This window comes from Chelonia mydas, chromosome 7 (genome assembly GCF_015237465.2).
Source record: "Chelonia mydas isolate rCheMyd1 chromosome 7, rCheMyd1.pri.v2, whole genome shotgun sequence".
NCBI classification, from domain to species: Eukaryota; Metazoa; Chordata; order Testudines; family Cheloniidae; genus Chelonia; species Chelonia mydas.
In genome coordinates, this window is record NC_057853.1 from 27,912,812 (window position 1) to 27,930,266 (window position 17,455).

General features: G+C 40.3%; 1 protein-coding gene across 2 annotated transcripts in view; it reads left to right on the forward strand.

Moving 5' to 3' along the window:
- The window catches only part of DCP1A (decapping mRNA 1A), a 49,940-nt gene that overhangs the window by 18,247 nt on the left and 14,238 nt on the right, over positions 1-17,455 (forward strand). For both annotated transcript variants that reach the window (XM_027830385.3, XM_043550445.1), the window contains exons 5-6: positions 7,329-7,467; positions 10,458-10,580. In XM_027830385.3, coding sequence (XP_027686186.2) covers positions 7,329-7,467; positions 10,458-10,580 — 262 coding nt within the window. The remainder of the gene's footprint in view (positions 1-7,328; positions 7,468-10,457; positions 10,581-17,455) is intronic.

Sequence of the window (17,455 nt, forward strand, 5' to 3'; positions counted from 1 at the left end):
TTTGCAACAGTTTGCATCAATCTTTTTTGTTTTTAATGTATATGTATGTATTATGTATAACATGGTGTTGAAAATACATTTCTGATTTTTGAATAAATTTTTTTATATGTATAAAATACACATTTGGTATGCACGTCTGATATATTTAGAGCATTGAAAAACCTGAAATATTAAAGAAAATTAAGGAACTGTAACTGTCCACTGCTATGAAAGTAGGAAAGATCCATTTTGTGGGTGAAGATGATAATGTTTGTTCTTTCTGGAGGTTGGATTGAACCAGTATGTTCACCTCTCTAGTGACCTTGTGAATTTCTGCAGACTTTAAGCTTTCTTGCCACCCCACCTCCCCCAAGTGGCCTGAATCTTTTCTGCACAAGAATAACTGGTGATGGAGGCAGAGACTTCAAGAGACTCCTAATCCATATTAGGATAAAAGATGTATTTTTTTAAACATGTTATCATGTTTTTAAGATACAATAGATGTTAAAAAATGTATTGTAGACAGGGCAACTTATGTTGAGGTGAACCCACAGATGGGTTTGGTTTATTTTTAAGTGCGTTTCTAATATATACAGGATGTTCAACATGGATGCCCTCAGGAATAAACATTAAGGTATTCTGCACCAAAAAATTAAAAATTCTGCACACAATATTTTTAAAATTCTGCAAGTGTTATTTGTCAATAAATAAATGCAGAGGCTCCAGCATGGTAGTGTGGAGCTCAGGCCACTGGCTGCACAAAGGTGGGAGATCACCCCGCAGCCCCCCTCCCCACCCCCAGGACACAGACTCAGAGTCGGGTGCAGCCTCATCATTGACATAGCACAAGGCCTAGGCCTGCCCCAACAACGCTCTGGGGCCCTACTGCTCTGCGCCAGGTGTGGGGCAGGCAGGATCCAAGTGTTGAGGGGCTCAGTGTGGGGGGGATCCAGGTGTGAGGTGAGAGGATTCTGCGTGGGACAATCTGAGTGCAGGCAGCTCAGTGAAGAGTCTAGGTGTGGGGGGATCTGGATGCACAGAGGTTCATTGGGGGTTCCAGGTGCAGGGTCAATGGGACTCTGCAGGGGTTTCCAGATGAAGATGGTTGAGGCTCAGCAGAGGAGTCTGGGGGGCTCAGCAGGTGGGAAGCGTCTGAGTACTGGAGGAGCAGGGCTTAATGGGGTGGGGGTCTGCATGCAGGTAGTTGGGGGGTCAGTGGCATGGGGGGTCTGGATGTGGGGGCTCAGGGTGATGCAGAGGGTGAGGCATCAGGGTGGGGGTTTGAGTGCAGGCAGCTCAGTAGGAGTGCGGGTCTGGAGGTGGGGGTCTGGGTGCAGGGTGGCTCCAGATGTAGGGGTTGAGGTTCAGTGGGTGGGGTTTGTATATGTAGGGCTTGGGGGGTTCTGGATATACCAGCTGAGGCTTGGCAGGGGTGTCTGGGTATGGGAGGTCTGGATGCTCGGGGGGTTGAGTGGATGGGGGAGCAGCTCCCAGTACAGTGACACCCCCCCCACTCCCTCCCTTCCTCCCTCCCTCCCTCCACAGCTGAGGAGCAATGGGGGCAGGAAGCAGGGGAGGATGCTGAGCTTTCTGCAGCTGGGGGAGGTTTCCAGGGGTGGGTCTGACACAACCCCACTGCTCCTTGCGGGGACAGAGGAAGTCCTGTCCTCTCCAGCCCAGCCGGGACTAGCAGCTGATCTCGGCTCAGGTAGGAGCCACTGGCTGGGTGTCCTCAGTCCCACAGTGATTTACCTCTCCGCCAGCTACTCTGGGTGCCTGAAAGGATGTACCTGCGCTGCTAGGGAGTAATGTGTGACTGCTCTTGCAGCTTCTCTTTGCTTACCTGACAGAAAGTCGTTTTTCTGTGGGGAAGCAAATAAATCTGAGAGGGGCATGAATTCTGTGCATGCACAGTGGTGCAGAATTCCCCCAGGAGTAAATGTTGCTGCAGGAAATTTTACTTTGGCATTCCTTTATTCTTAGTTTTTAGGTGTATAAACTTATTTTGCATTAACATGCACTTTTGTCTTCAGTTTGTGTGTGTGTGTGCGTAGAAATAATATAGGGTGGGGGAAGGCTGCATTTTAATTACTGCTTTTATAGTTCAGCTGTGTTCCTGAAGCTCCTTCCTCGTTGAGGTAAATGGTGTCAGGGAGATTTGCCCTTCGAGCATGCTCAGAAACTATTCTTTTTCAGTCAACCTTATATGTAAAATATTTTCCCCAACCTAGCAAAGGCATTTGCTATTGTCAAGGATTGTGTACCGGCAAAGTTTACAACTAAAGGTGGATGGGTTTGTGTTTGTCTTTGGTAGCCCTGACTAAAAAACACGTATTTAGAGTTTTATAAGATGGAAAAAGTGGCCCCTTCTCACGAAATCCAACAATGACTGACCAAAATTTTCTCAAAACTCTGGGGAGAACTAATTGGTTTGGGCTAAGGCTAAGCTCGGGAACTAACTGCCCTAAAGGAAACTTTTGTTCAGAAAGATGTGAGTAGAGCTGGGTGGGAACCAGATTTCCATTTAATGGGAAATTCCATATGTTCTCAAATGGAACAAAAGCTTCAAAATTTCCTGTGAAATGAAATTCCCTCCCCAAAATTGTTTTGAGTTTTTTGCTGAAAATATTATCTTCTGATTTTAATGGGTTTTATTTTTTATAATTATAAAGAAGTTTCAAAACAAACCAATTGAAACAACATTCCAAACATTTCACAAGAGAATGCTTCCATATTCTTAAAATGTTTCATGTGGTGTTTTTCAAAAATGAAAATTAGTTGAAATTGACATGTTTTCTACAACATGTTTAGCTTTTGACCAATGGGCTTTTTCTGACAGAAAAATGTTCAGTCTGAAAACTCCCAACCAGCTCTAGCTGCCAGTATGAAATCAGATGATCTGAGTCTTCTCTTTGCCCTCAACACAGTGTGCTTGTGCAGTGTTACTGTCCAAGGTGCACCCAGAGGTCTCCTTTTATTAACTTGTATGACTTGGCTGTTCTTATTCCTTTTTCGTGCCAGACATGTTGATTCATTACCTAGCTCTCCTTTTGTCTGACTCTACACTTCCTCCTGAGTTGGAGCTACAGAAATCCACCTGCTTTGGTTGCCAGAGAAGTCAGCTGACTAGCCCTGTATCTCCATGTAGGGTTCTAGAACTAAACATGCTGTCTTAGCCATAGAAACTCTATCATCCAAATCAGCAAATGTTATAACACTTAAAAAATATCTGGCAGAGCAAATATATAAAACTATGGGTTGGCATCCATATTATGCCTGTTAGTGAATGTATGTCTGCTAATGGGGAGAAATTTAAATGCAATATAACTAATAAAAATGAAATATAAGGCAATCCAGCAAGTGGGCAGTTTTTGTGTAGCTGTACAATTAAATGTGTATAAAGCTGCCTTGGGTAACAAAACTGGGAAAGAAGCTGTGTTCTTCTGCCTCTTTCCTTGAACTGTACAGCCAGCTGTAATGTCTAACCTTACTTTGAAGAGCACAGCTTTTCCAAAATCCAGTGAAACAAATTAGCTTAACTGATAAACCTTCCAGGGAAAACTTGTAAGATTTTTAAGCTTTCTTTTTAAAAATAAGAATTAAAAAGGTATCCATAAATAGCATACTTACTGGCTACTCTGTAAAATCAGCAGAAAGAGTTAACTTATCCTGGAACCCTTTATGACCTGAAAAAAAAAATGAAGGGTTGAATGATTGACATTTTCTGTGATTGTTATGATGGCACCTTTTGGCTTTCCCATCAGCCATTAGTTACACAGCATGAGATTTCTGAAGTGACATGCCAGCTCCTAAGCTCTACCCTGTCTACAATGCTTGTTTTTCTTGAAATACTTGATAAATGCAGATTTTAAAAAGGCTTTTAAAAGGTGTTGTGTTTACAATTTATCTTCTGAAGTAATGTATTTCTATAGATATATCTTATGAACTATTAAGAGAGTGAAAATGTATGTTACGTTTACTCTCCTCCCATCACTGAAATGTGTTAGCCATGTGCCTTCTCCTCTTGCACCTGCACTCCCTTAGATGGGGAGATAGGAGAACGGGCAGTGAAAGGACTAATGGTGGGATGAAGAACCAGCTATACCAGCACTAATGCAGCCAGGGATTCCTCATGCCTGTATAGGGCTACTTGATGGCAGTGGTTGCAGAGTTACAGTATTATGTTGGTTTCAGAGTAGCAGCCGTGTTAGTCTGTATTCACAAAAAGGAAAGGAGTACTTGGTGGCGCCTTAGAGACTAACCAATTTATTTGAGCATAAGCTTTCATGAGCTACAGCTCACTTCATCAGATGCATTCATTGCTTGAATTCAGCCTTCCCATTAAGATTTCATTACGTAAATACAGCTCTAGTGAATCTTGGATGCTGAAAATGTATGAGACGAAAGTTTTGGGTTGTGGCGGGGGAGGAGGGTGTTTGGTTTTTTTTTTTTTGGTTTTTTTTTTAACAGTTTAATGCTATAGACTAGATTTCCCTTATAATTATTGATTACCAAAATATATGTAGAAGAATCTTTCTTCTAATAGGCCTGCTTTTCCTCCTGGTAGTCAGTAATGTCCCAGCTCAGTGTTTGACATCACATTTGCTTCCATTCCTACATGCAGTAAACACATTTTCTTGGTATAGCCTTTCACAGCCTTATAACAGTTGTACAGTCTTTTAAATTATAAATCCCAAATGATTTTTGAGAACAACAGGAGGTCTTTAAAGGAGCTGGTTGGTCAATGAAACACACTAGTTGTTATCCTCAATAACACAGAAAAATAACTGTTTGAATATTCCTGCTATAATCAAGGGAAAACTGTTTCAGAGAGAGCAGATTTCCTACAACTTTCCTTTGTTACATATATCTTGTAATCCTCCTAAGAGGGCTGTTCAGGCCAAGGCAGTTATCACATCTCTGTCTAAAAATACATCACCTAGTGAACGGACTAGTGTCATATCTTTTAAAAAAAAAAATATTGATCTATGGTAGCCTTAACTTCAGTAGCTCACTTGCCTTTATGTCTGACCCTTAACACTTCTTTTTTTTTTTCTCCTGTGTTTAAGCAAAAAAGGGTTGAGGGGTAGGTTTACTGGGGATTATTGACTGGCTAGGAAGCCTTGAGGGCTCAAGGCCATTATGCCCAGTCAGTGTCATGCACTGAAGTAGTTACTGCTGCTGAAAATTGATATGAAGATTTTATAGTATTATGTTAATAATATTGCTGAGTGCAGTGGTGTTGTAGCTTTGTTGGTCCCAGGACGTTAGAGAGACAAAGTGGGTGAGGTAATATCTTTTATTGGACCAACTTCTGTTTGGGGAGAGAGACAAGCTTTCGAGCTTACACAGAGCTCCGCGTCTCTCTCTCTCCCCAACAGAAGTTGGTCCAACAAACAATATTACCTCACCCACCTTGTCTCTCGAATAATGTTTCTATTATAAAATTACTAGGATAATATTTTAGTGGAGTCACACTTCATGATTGCATATCATGCCCCTCAGTCCCATACATACTGTTTTTTAAAATTGAAGTTTGCAGATGTTTGCAAGGCTAGCAGGGAAGTGAGAAGTAATGGGGTCATAGGAGGAGAGGTCCTCTACAGCTACAAGAAGCAGTGAGTGGGAGAACTGCAAGGAGGATGAAGGAAACCAGGAGCTCACTCTTCTCTCCAGAGCTGGGAAGTTGGTGGCAGCCTGCTCTTACATCTCTGGCACTGTCAAGGTTCCTTCCCCACTCTGAACTCTAGGGTACAGATGTGGGGACCTGCATGAAAACCCCCTAAGCTTAGTTTTACCAGCTTAGGTTAAAACTTCCCTGAGGTACAAACTATTTTTTACCTTTTGCCCGTGGACTTTATTGCTGCCACCACCAAGCGTCTAACAAATATATAACAGGGAAAGAGCCCGCTTGGAAACGTCTTTTCCCCCCAAAATCCTCCCCAAACCCTACACCCCCTTTCCTGGGGAAGGTTTGATAAAAATCCTCACCAATTTGCGTAGGTGAACACAGACTCAAACCCTTGGATCTTAAGAACAATGAAAAAAGCAATCAGGTTCTTAAAAGAAGAATTTTAATTGAAGAAAAAAAAGTAAAAGAATCGCCTCTGTAAAATCAGGATGGTAAATACCTTACATGGTAATCAGATTCAAAATATAGAGAATCCCTCTAGGCAAAACCTTAAGTTACAAAAAGGCACAAAACAGGAATATACATTCCATTCTGCACATCTTATTTTATCAGCCATTTAAACAAAACATAATCTAACGCATATCTAGCTAGATTACTTACTAAGTTCTAAGACTCCATTCCTTTTCTGTTCCCGGCAAAAGCATCACAGAGACAGAGCCTTTGTTTCTCCCCCCCTCCAGCTTTGAAAGTATCTTGTATCTTCATTGGTCATTTTGATCAGATGCCAGCGAGGTTATCCTAGCTTCTTAACCCTTTACAGGTGAAAGGGTTTTTCCTCTGGCCAGGAGGGATTTTAAAGGTGTTTACCCTTCCCTTTATATTTATGACAGGCACTGAAGAGTCTTTGTAATGACGCCATCCAGTGGCAGCCAGCTGCCTTCCCCAGTGTATGTGTTTTCACAGCAGGCCAGATCCTTAAGGGTATGTCTATGCTGCAGTTAGACACCCATGTCTGGCCCATGCTAACTGACTCGGACTCCGTCTGTGTGGTGGTTTAGTTGCGGTGTGCACAAGCCTGAGCTTTGGGACCCTCCCACCTCTCAGGGTCTTATAGCCTTGGCTCCAGACCAAACCTGAACATGTATACTGCTATTAAACAGCCCCTTAGTCCAAGCCCCGTGAGTCCAAATCAGTTGGCATAGGACAGCTTCAGGTTTTTAATTGCAGTGTAGACATATCCTAAGTGTAGCCGGGCACACATTTTATTTTGGTAGGTGATGTGGCCAAAAATGGAGAGGCTGTACATTAGTCAGTGAAGATGGAGAAACCATGCTACTCAGTTTACACTGTAATACGTGTTCTTTGTATAATCCATGTTTAGGTATCTACAAATTTATTTTATTGTAAAAAAACTTCTAAATGTGACAGTTATGCAGAGGCAGTTCATATTGCAGAAAAATTTTGTGGGACACAGATCAGGGCAGTCTGGGTTGGCTGTTAATCGTAAAATAGTCAAACTGTCAGATGGACTATAGAGATTTGTTCGCAAATGCATAACTCTGATCAATGACTTATTCGTTTTTTTATTCACACAATACAAAATTTATTCATAAATAGTAGTGTATCCATTTACTGCTGCATTCTGTGTGACAGATTCATTCCAAATAACATTTTTTTGAAATCCAGTTTCTTTTCCCTCTTCTCTTCCCCGTTATAGAGTGGTACAACAAGAAGCTCAAAGATCTCAGCAAGTTTCACATGACAGAAAGAGTCCCAGCAGAACTAATGGTTGCAGTGAAAACAAACCCATTGATATCCTGGAAATGCTTAGCAAAGCCAAGGATGAATATGAACGAGTAAGGAAACTTTTTTGTTGGGGGGGGGGGGGGAGAGATGCATTAGAGGATTATCTATATTAGTAATGTAAAACTAGTCCAAGTACTTCTTTTGATTTAAGGACCTAATGTAGATCTCACTGAAATCAAATGGAGCTTTGCCTTTGACTTCAGTGAGAGTTGGAGCAAAGTGTAGTCGGGCAGTTTTGTACATAAGTATTATAACCTGTATCAGACTTCTTCAGTAATACTGTATAGTTCAAATTAATTGCATTCACTTCTTGAGGTTCCTTTTTTCTTCCAATAGCGAGATGCTTACTAAAGTGAGATGCTTAAGTAACACTTGTATTAAATTGTAGATTGAGGTGCCCGCCAGAGGAGTACACTATATTTTTTTTTAAGATCTAGTATTTCACATATAATTTTAAAACTGGACATTAGGAAATAAAAATTAAATTTGTAATATTCTGATTTTGTTCTTTTCTGAAATTGAGATAAATGAGATTAAACAGACAATACAGAGTATTAATCCGCTGTCTTATCTCTTTGACAGTATTCATAGTCTTTGGTAACAAAGATATATCATGAGCAGCTCAGTAGAAATGACTTGTATTAAATATAGTCATAAATGTGTATTACAAAAAATTAAACATTCTCAAGAGATTCTGTTAATTGTACATGTTCTGCACTGTATTTCAGTCTGCATTTTTTTCTCCGTACTGAAATTCACGGGAGGAGATGGATTGATTGAGACATGAATCATGATAGGATGTGCATTGCAGGTCCAAATTTAAATAGTGTAAGTGGTGTTGAATCATGAGGCAAAAGACCAAGGGCCTTCACCGACCCCCTAAATGTGATTTAGGCATGTTGTATAGCCTGAAATGACTTGCTGCAATTAAATTAAATTAAAACTAAAAACCTCTGATGTATTTAAAAACAAAGCATTTCCAAATAATATAGGGTTTGACATGTTTGATGCTATATGTATGAAACCAATCTCTCCTCCTACAATTTTCAGCCAATCTGATATCAAATTTGCTTTTGCCAATTGCATGTTTGCAATTTTTTATAAACTTCTCTATAAAAATACATATGATTTTAAACACTTATGGATGTTATGTTTTATTTAATTTGCTAAGTGACATTCTCTCATATTAGTTGTGACTACTATTTAAAAAAAATCTTTTAAAATAGTAATTAGTGTTTAGTTTCATTGCTTTCTTTGATTTTGTGTCAAGCTATAAAGTGAATCAGAGCCAAGGATAATCCCATGGTTTTCCACTCTTGTGTATTTGTTTGTGTCAAATTTTCCCAGATAAGCAAAATTGAGCTAGTTCAAGATGTGGGATTAATAAAAGAATGACCACATTAGTTTTAGAAGGAAACCTCTTGTGGAATAGATTGACATGTCTGCAATTATTTAATTATAGAGTCTTTCTCTTTATTCTTTTGTCCATGTATTTCCACACTGATGCTGTGTAATTTTAAGTAAACATATTTGCTGTAAAGAAGAGTGTTTCTTGGGAGAATATGCAGTCTTATTTCTTTACCAATTCTTCTGGGGCACTCAAGTTGATAAGTACTTTCTGCTCTTAAATACTGAAACACAAATTCATGTGTAATTATCTGCCTAGTACGTTCCAGATGGATCATACAGTAATCCTTGTGTGCAGCTCACATGAGATTGGCAGAGAGTCAGCATGAGAAGGGGACAGAGGGAGAGCAAAAAAGAGATTTATAAAGGCCCGAGTGATTTAATCTAGGATTCTAAATCAGTTTAATCCTCCAAGTACGCTCTACATCAAGTCCATATGTGAAAATGAATGAATTCCGAGATTTTTATATCAAGTGGGTGGATGCTTTTTGTTGGTTGGGGTTTGGTTTGGTTTGTTCCTTCCCCTTTCTGGGAGATAATGAAGTGTATTATAGCCAATCCTTTGATGACAGTGAAAAAAAGCCACGCTTTTAAATCTCATTTATAAGCCACAAAACAGTCAAGGACTTTAGGTCTAATGTATGTTACTACTTAAATGTTAGAAGCTGATAGGAGTGGGGGAGAAATGCCCTGGAATCTAAATATGTAGTCTTTGTTTTGTTTTGCTCAATTACTGAGAAATTTTAAAAACAAAAAATCACAGCCTCATAGCCCTTTCAGAAAACCCCCAAAATGAACTGTAAGATGCCATTTGCTCGCCTTGCAGCTTCAGCAGTTAAGTAACAAGAACATTCCCCTGTTTTATGCTGACATCACTTGATGATGCTGGTGTTTAGAGATATCTTAGGATAAAGTGCTATATAGGCTGAAGTTCTTATAGTAAGTTACATCAATCTCAGCTTTTGAAATAAATGCATCATAAACAATACTCAAGTGAAAAGCCACTTGAATCATTAAGTTGACTATTATCTTACTGTATTACAGCTGGGACATTTATCTAACATCTCTAAACAACATGGGATCTGTAGCCTCAGCTAATTTCCTGATTTTCTGTGCTCTCCTTGCCTTGTATTTTACAAGTGTTAATTTGTTCCTCCATTAATGCGCTTGCACATTTAAATAACTACAATAGAGATAACATAGATAACTAGTCCTTTTTCCAGTGAATGAACATGTACAAATCTTTGAAGTGTAATTTGTATGTGGTGTAAATTCTTGCAGTAATGAAGTGTAGCAGATTTTATTGTTTACAGCTAAGTGTCCGTAGTTTACATGATTGGCATCTTTTTATAAATTGAACATGTTTCTATTAAGTGGGGAAAAAATATGAAACTGAAGTCCTGTAAATTTCCCAGTAAGAGAACCACAAAATAATAGTGAGCACAGCTCGTAGATTTAATATGGTGAATGTCACTGTCTCATTTTATTTAAAACTTATGAACTTATAAAAATCAACAAGATCTACATTCTGTATATATGAGTGGAAAAGGAAGTGCAGATGGAATTACAGCAATTGTGCTGCTGGGGTAAGGATAGAAAACAGATGTATTTATGTAAATATTTTCTTTTTTAGACTCAGATCAGTGACTTAAGTATTATATCAAGTTCTGGAATGCAGCAAAATGAGAATCCCACGAAGACAGAAAGCATGGAGACTTCAGAACAAACATCTTCAACGTTACAAATGCAAGACCAGGTATGTTCAATCCAAACCTAAATAAAGTAACAATCCTTTACTAATATTTTATCATCAGTAATAGAAATACAACATGTTCTACACAAGTGAGATTTTTTTCAGGACTTCTGCAGCACAAAAGGTATGTTTACACTTCAGTTTAAAAAAAAATTTAAAAATGCCAAGATGTGTGCGCTCCTAAACCTAATGACTGTTAGAGATCTGTGTCCTTTTGAAAAATACAACCTCATTTTTCTATATTCGGAAACTTTTTCTAAAAATTCCCCACCATTATTACTGCTGTTTATTTCCATTGGTAATAGCGCTAGTATAGACAAAGGGCTAGATCCTGAACTGGTATAAATGATCACAGCTCCCTTGAAATCAGTGGAGTTATGATAGTTTACACAACCTAAGGATCTGACCCAAGGGATTAGTGGCTACAAGTATTTTAAGTAATGTGTCTACTAGACCTGCTCTGAATAGGGTTAGAAGACATTCTTAAAAACCAACAGCTGCCCAGAGATTTTTTTCTATGTGAATGATCCACTGTTGCTCCTACCAGTAGAGTTTTAAACTGTGTCAACAGTGATGGGAAACTTTAGCAAAATATCCTAATTTAAACGCATTTCTTAATTTGCAATTTCTCTCTGACAGAAGTTTCCCATGGTTCAAAACCGGTTTCCTTTCTGATTCCTTTCTGCAGCATCACTGGACATTTTGTAGCATGGCTATTGTCAGAAGATAAATAACTGATTAAATTTGCTCATAGGCATTCTCCCACAATGAAGTCGTATAGCTTCCTACTTCAGAGAAGATTCAGTTAAAACAATTCTAATGCTGTAATTAGATGCCACACAATATATCAATAAGTTGTGCCTACTAATAATGCCACCTAGTGGAGGCAAAAAAGTAATGCTTAAGCATTAAGTAATACTTAACTTCAAAAAAATGTCCTTTAGCAATTTGGCTTAGTAATTGGCTAGTTTTAATTCCCTGGTATGTCTGTATTCTGTCATATCTTTATACAAAACAAAAAAAACCCAAGTATTCTTTTTTTGCACTTTTAAATTTGTAAATGAAATATAAAGATTGCTTTACAGTTTCTGTAGTTTGACATCTTTGGAGGAATGACTGTAATTAGGAAGGCAGCTTAATATTTACAAAATAAATCCAGAAGCAAACACATATGCAAATTGCTTTGTAACAGTAATTCTTGGGGGAGGAGGGGGAAGGAGTTTTTTATAGAGCAGTTGAGACTAGATATATTTTATTAGACTCACTTTAATAAAACCTTTTAAACTGAATATTGAAAGATTTATAGATCAGAGATTTTAGAAACCTTTAGTCTAGTTATTACATAAAAGATTGCAACCAGTTCTAGTGTCGGTGGTGGAAATGACTAAAAGCAGCTAAATAGAGGTACAGATGCAATCAACAATACATGAGCAACCTTGATTTTTTTATTTTTATTAATGTAGAGAAGCATCTGCACAAATGAAGGGAGAATAAGGAACAGTTCCATCTCCAATGAGTAAAATCATTTTAAATGAAATGAAATGAAAAATTCAGAAGGGCCAGGTTTTTCATACTTTAAAGCAGGGGTGGGGAAATTCCGGCTCATGGGCTGGATCCGGCCCCCTGTTTAATTTCATCTGGCCCATGGCAAGTCTCTGAAGTGCGGGCCAGAAGCCCTGAGCCTCGGTGCCTGGCCCCCCCCTCCAGCCCCACGGGCTTGCCCCACTGCAGGGGGAAGCTAGGGTGCCAGGCCGGTCAGTTGGCTGCAGCCCCTAAACGCAGGGGCGATCAAGAAAGCTCCTAGTCCATGTGCACCTACCTCCACCTGCAGGCGCGCTGTGCAGCGCTGCCTGGCCACATCGTGGCAGCTTCCAGGAGTGGCGTGGGGCCAGGGCAGGGGGAGAGTCTGCCTTAGCCCTGCTGCCAACTGTGAACCACCTGAGGTAAGCGACGCCCAGCTGGAACCCGCACCCTGATCCCCTCGCAGATTCTGCACCGTAACCCCCAGCCCTGAGCCCACTCCCACACCCTGAACCCCTCATTTCTGGCCCCGCCCCGGAGCCTAGGGGAAGCCCTGAGCCTCCACACCCCCCACAGGGCTGTGTGTGGCCCGTGACTGATTTTTTTCTTTGGCCCCCGATAGAAAAAAGGTTCCCCACCCCTGCTGTAAAGGGTAAGATAAAAAAATCTTTAAAACTGCGTTCAAAATATTAGCTATTTACAAAGTTCATACTACACCCCCTCCAATAAAAACCCCACCCCAAAAAATCCAAACTTGTGTAATTTATCTATATAACATTTGTTAATCCACAACAAAGAAATACTTCTGACGTGGTTTAAAAAAAAAATCTAGCTGCCCTAAAGTACTTTGAAGTTCCTCAAAAGCTCTGTATCTCAGCAATTAAGCAAGGAAATCAGTTATGTGGAGTGTTCCAACAAATCAACAGAACTAGGTAACTTCTAAAATAAATGACTATCAAAACAAAGCTTTCAGATTCATTGATCGAAGCACTCTAAAAAGCCTTTGCTCAATTGGAATTCTATACAGTTTGGATTTAGTTCTGCAGCTATTGGCCCACAGGAGTTTAGCTCTGTGCCATTGAAGAGTCCTGTCCCTTTCAAGGATCTCTTTCATTCTCTCCATAATGTCAATTTTGGTCTCTTGCATTATTAAACTTGCCCTCCCATCCCCCTGCCATGTATGGCAGTTGGGCTCTTTGAAGTGGCTTTAGGAGATGCACTGAGCATGCTACTGTGGAGAAGACTCAGTCCCTAATAAATTTGGTGACCAGATTGGCTTGTTGTTGAGCCAAGGGGAAAGAGTGCAAAGGGATGATATAGCCCAGTGAGAGAACCTACTATCTTGTTGACAGCTCTGAAACCCATCTCAGCCAGGGAATTGTTCCCAACCCCAAATTGGAGGTGAGAGTCTTCTCCAACAGCATTTGAGGTGATGGATGTGGATGGAGAAGGTTATGGTCACCTATGCTTAGACAGGAGCTCCTTCCTTTGCAATGACCCAGTATTTGAGGACTGTAGAGGATCGCTCAGGAAAGATTTGTGAACTTTTCATATTTAAAGGGACTGATCTTATCCTTCTCCTCCCCTTACTCCTCTTAATTAAACCCTTCCTGGTCCCAGCACAGAGGACTGTAGAGGATCGCTCAGGAAAGATTTGTGAACTTTTCATATTTAAAGGGACTGATCTTATCCTTCTCCTCCCCTTACTCCTCTTAATTAAACCCTTCCTGGTCCCAGCACAGAGGACAGGCCTCAGAATAGAGAGAGAAATACACAAGAGGTGGGGAGCTCACTTACAGGAGGAATTCCTTGCCCAATGAGCAGCTCTTCAACTCTGAGCCATGCAGTGGGATAGTGCTGGAGACCAAGTGGTATCCTGAACAGAATGGCCGACTGCCCAGCCCTCATTCTCATCATCTTGGGACTCCTGCAGTCTAGAAGCCAGAGTAAACCCAAAGATAGATAGGGCTCTCAATTGTTGTCTCTTGGATGTCTGCTTGGGTGGCAGTGGTAGTCATTGCACATTCTGAATATTGCACCCAGAAGCCGGGAAATAACTGATATATTTCAGGCTGTTGACATTGATTTCTAAAGCCCTGTGTGGTTTGGAACCTGGGTGCCACTTCATAGAATCATAGGACAGGAAGGGACCTCGAGAGGTCATCTAGTCCAGCCCCCTGCACTCATGGCAGGACTAAGTATTATCTGGATCATCCCTGACAGGTGTTTGTCTAACCTGCTCTTAAAAACCTCCAATCATGGAGATTCCACAGCCTCCCTCGGCAGTTTATTCCAGTGCTTAACCACCCTGACAGTTAGGAAGTTTTTCCTAATGTCCAACCTAAACCTTCCTTGCTACAATTTAAGCCCATTGCTTCTTGTCCTATCCTCAGAGGTTAAGAAGAACATTTTTTCTCCCTCTTCCTTGTAACAACCTTTTATGTACTTGAAAACTGTTATCATGTCCCCTCTCAGTCTTCTCTTTACCAGACTAAACAAACTCAGTTTTTTCGATCTTCCCTCATAGGTCATGTTTTCTAGGCCTTTATTCATTTTTGTTGCTCTTCTCTGGACTTTCGCCAATTTGTCCACATCCTTCCTGAAATGTGGCGCCCAGAACTGGACACAGTACTCCAGTTGAGGCCTAATCAGTGCTGAATAGAGTGGAAAAATTACTTCTCGTGTCTTGCTTACAACACTCCTGCTAATACATCCAGAATGATGTTCGCTTTTTTTGCAACAGTGTTACACTGTTGACTCATATTTAGCTTGTGGTCCACTATAACCCCCAAGTCACTTTTTGCAGTACTCCTGCTTAGGCAGTCATTTCCCATTTTGTATGTGTGCAACTGATTATTCCTTTCTAAGTGGAGTACTTTGCATTTGTCCTTATTGAATTTCATCCTATTTACTTCAGACCATTTCTTCAGTTTGTCCAGATCATTTTGAATTATAATCCTATCCTTCAAAGCACTTGCAACCCCTCCCAGCTTGGTATCATCCGCAAACTTTATAGGTGTACTCTCTATGCCATTATCTAAATAATTAATGAAGATATTGAACAGAAGCGGACCGAGAATTGATCCCTGCGGGACTCCACGCGTTATGCCCTTCCACCATTACTGTGAACCACTGATAACTACTCTCTGGAAATGATTTTCCAACCAGTTATGCACCCACCTTATAGTAGCTCCATCTAGGTTGCATTTCCTTAGTTTGTTTATGAGAAGGTCATGTGAGACAGCATCAAAAGCTTCGCTGAAGTCAAGATATACCATGTCTACTGCTTCCCCCCATTCACAAGGCTTGTTACCCTGTCAAAGAAACATGTGACGTCAGCTTGCATATTCTTGCCAACAGTCCTAGATTTGAATTTCTGGGTTCTGGTGGAGGTATGAATTCCTTATGCGTTTCCTCAGTTAGCCAGAGGAAAAAATACTTGTATCGATCTTTCTGTTGATTTAGGCAGTGTAGTCTTTTTTTTCCCCTAAATGATGCACTTGGGCCAAGTGACAATGGTAATATGATTCTTTCGTAATTTTTACTTACATTTATTAAAAGTAACACTGACTAGGCTGATAGATGGACTACGTAGTTGGGACCTAATTCCCAAATGCTCTGTACTCTTTGCCCTATTGTGGATACAGCTTTTAGAAGACATTATCACATCCATCCTTTTCTTTGTTCTAACTAATCTGCACTTTAATTTTGGGTTCCTTTTATAGGACAGCTGAGAATGTGTGACTTGATTTATTTTCCCTATAACCTTCATCACTTTGAATGCCTTGCTAATGTCCCTGCTACTACTACTCCAGTGTAAAGAATTCTTAGCTTTTCAGTTGCTTTTAAAGTAATTAAAAGGCAGCCATTTTCTACTAGAAGCACACAAAGTTAAAACATTTGCCAAATGGAAAATAAAGTCAATAGAGAGTACAATATTTTCCATGTGTGTTGCACTGGAGAATGAAAACAAATTATACTATAACTGGTAATTGACCATGCTCTTCCTTTTTTGCTAATATTAAACAACTTGTATTTAATATTATTATGTTTAAAAGTAGCAAAGCAAAATTTTAAATATAGGAAATCCCTTAAAATAGTAAAAAGTATTATGACAACCCAGTCATGCCGCGTAATATAAGTGGGCCTAAGCTTGCTGTTCCAGGGTTCTTTGATTTAAACAAGAAGATGCTTGTCACATTAATTTTGTACAAGATATTTAATTACCTTCAGAGTATTTTGTTCTTCAGTGAACATTCTTTTATATAGGAAAAAAATTGAAGTTAATAGCATTCAGGTCATAACTCAGAGGTACATTTAAAAAAAAAAAAATCTGGTTTAAGTATCAGGCTATACTTGGAAATTCCTGGAGTTCACTTGTCACAATATCTGTCATGTTGCCTACAAGAAGGGTTTTTAAAAAAAATTAAAAATCTAATATAACAGAACCATCAAGATGTGTATATGCCTTACTGTCTAACTGCTTAATCTTATTGTTGTAACCCTTCTGCTTCCTCCATCTTCCCCTCCCACCTTTTAATCCATTTATTTATTGATGACCTTCACTTTTTGTGGTGTCTGAAATTTCAATCGTGAAACTCATCTGAACCGATGCAGACTGTTTCCTCCAAAGCGCATTGCACAATTATAAGTGATCAAAATAATATGTAATGCTAACACTAATGGTGGTGTGTTTTTACTTTGTGTAATTGGCTTGTTTTATTTAAAAATAATAAAAGAGATAGGAAAACTTATTAAATGTACACTCACGAGGTCCCTTTGGAATGGATACAGCTTGCATATTTAGGCCATTCATATCTTTTTTGTTTACCAAAAAAGGTTTGTTTATTTAATACAGAAACCTTTTAAGTTGTTACACTGTCAACTTTGTTGCTGCAGGTAATGTCATGTGAAAGTAGATGAGTGGTCACCAACCCATCAATCGCGATCGACTGGCCAATCCTGGAGTCTCGGCCAGTCGATCGTGATCTCCAGGCTGCTAAAAGTCTGGCAGCGCACTGGGGCTCAGAGGCTAGCTGCTGGCACATCTCTGTGGCCCTGGGAAGTAGGGGAGAGGTGAGGCGGCTCCGCACACTGCCGCCTCCCCCAGCACTGTCCCCATTGGCCGGTTCCCACTTGCAGGCGCGAGCAGCGCACGGAGACCTGCTGCTCCCACCCCCAGGGGCTGCATGCAGAGATTGCCAGCAACCAGCTACTTCCGGGAGTAGTATGGGGCCATGGCAGGCAGGTAGCCTGCCTGAGCCGTGCTGTTCCGCCAGCCGGGAGCCGCCTGTGGTAAGCGCTTGCCAGCCGGAGCCTGCACCACACACTCTCTCCTGCACCCCAGCCCACAGCTC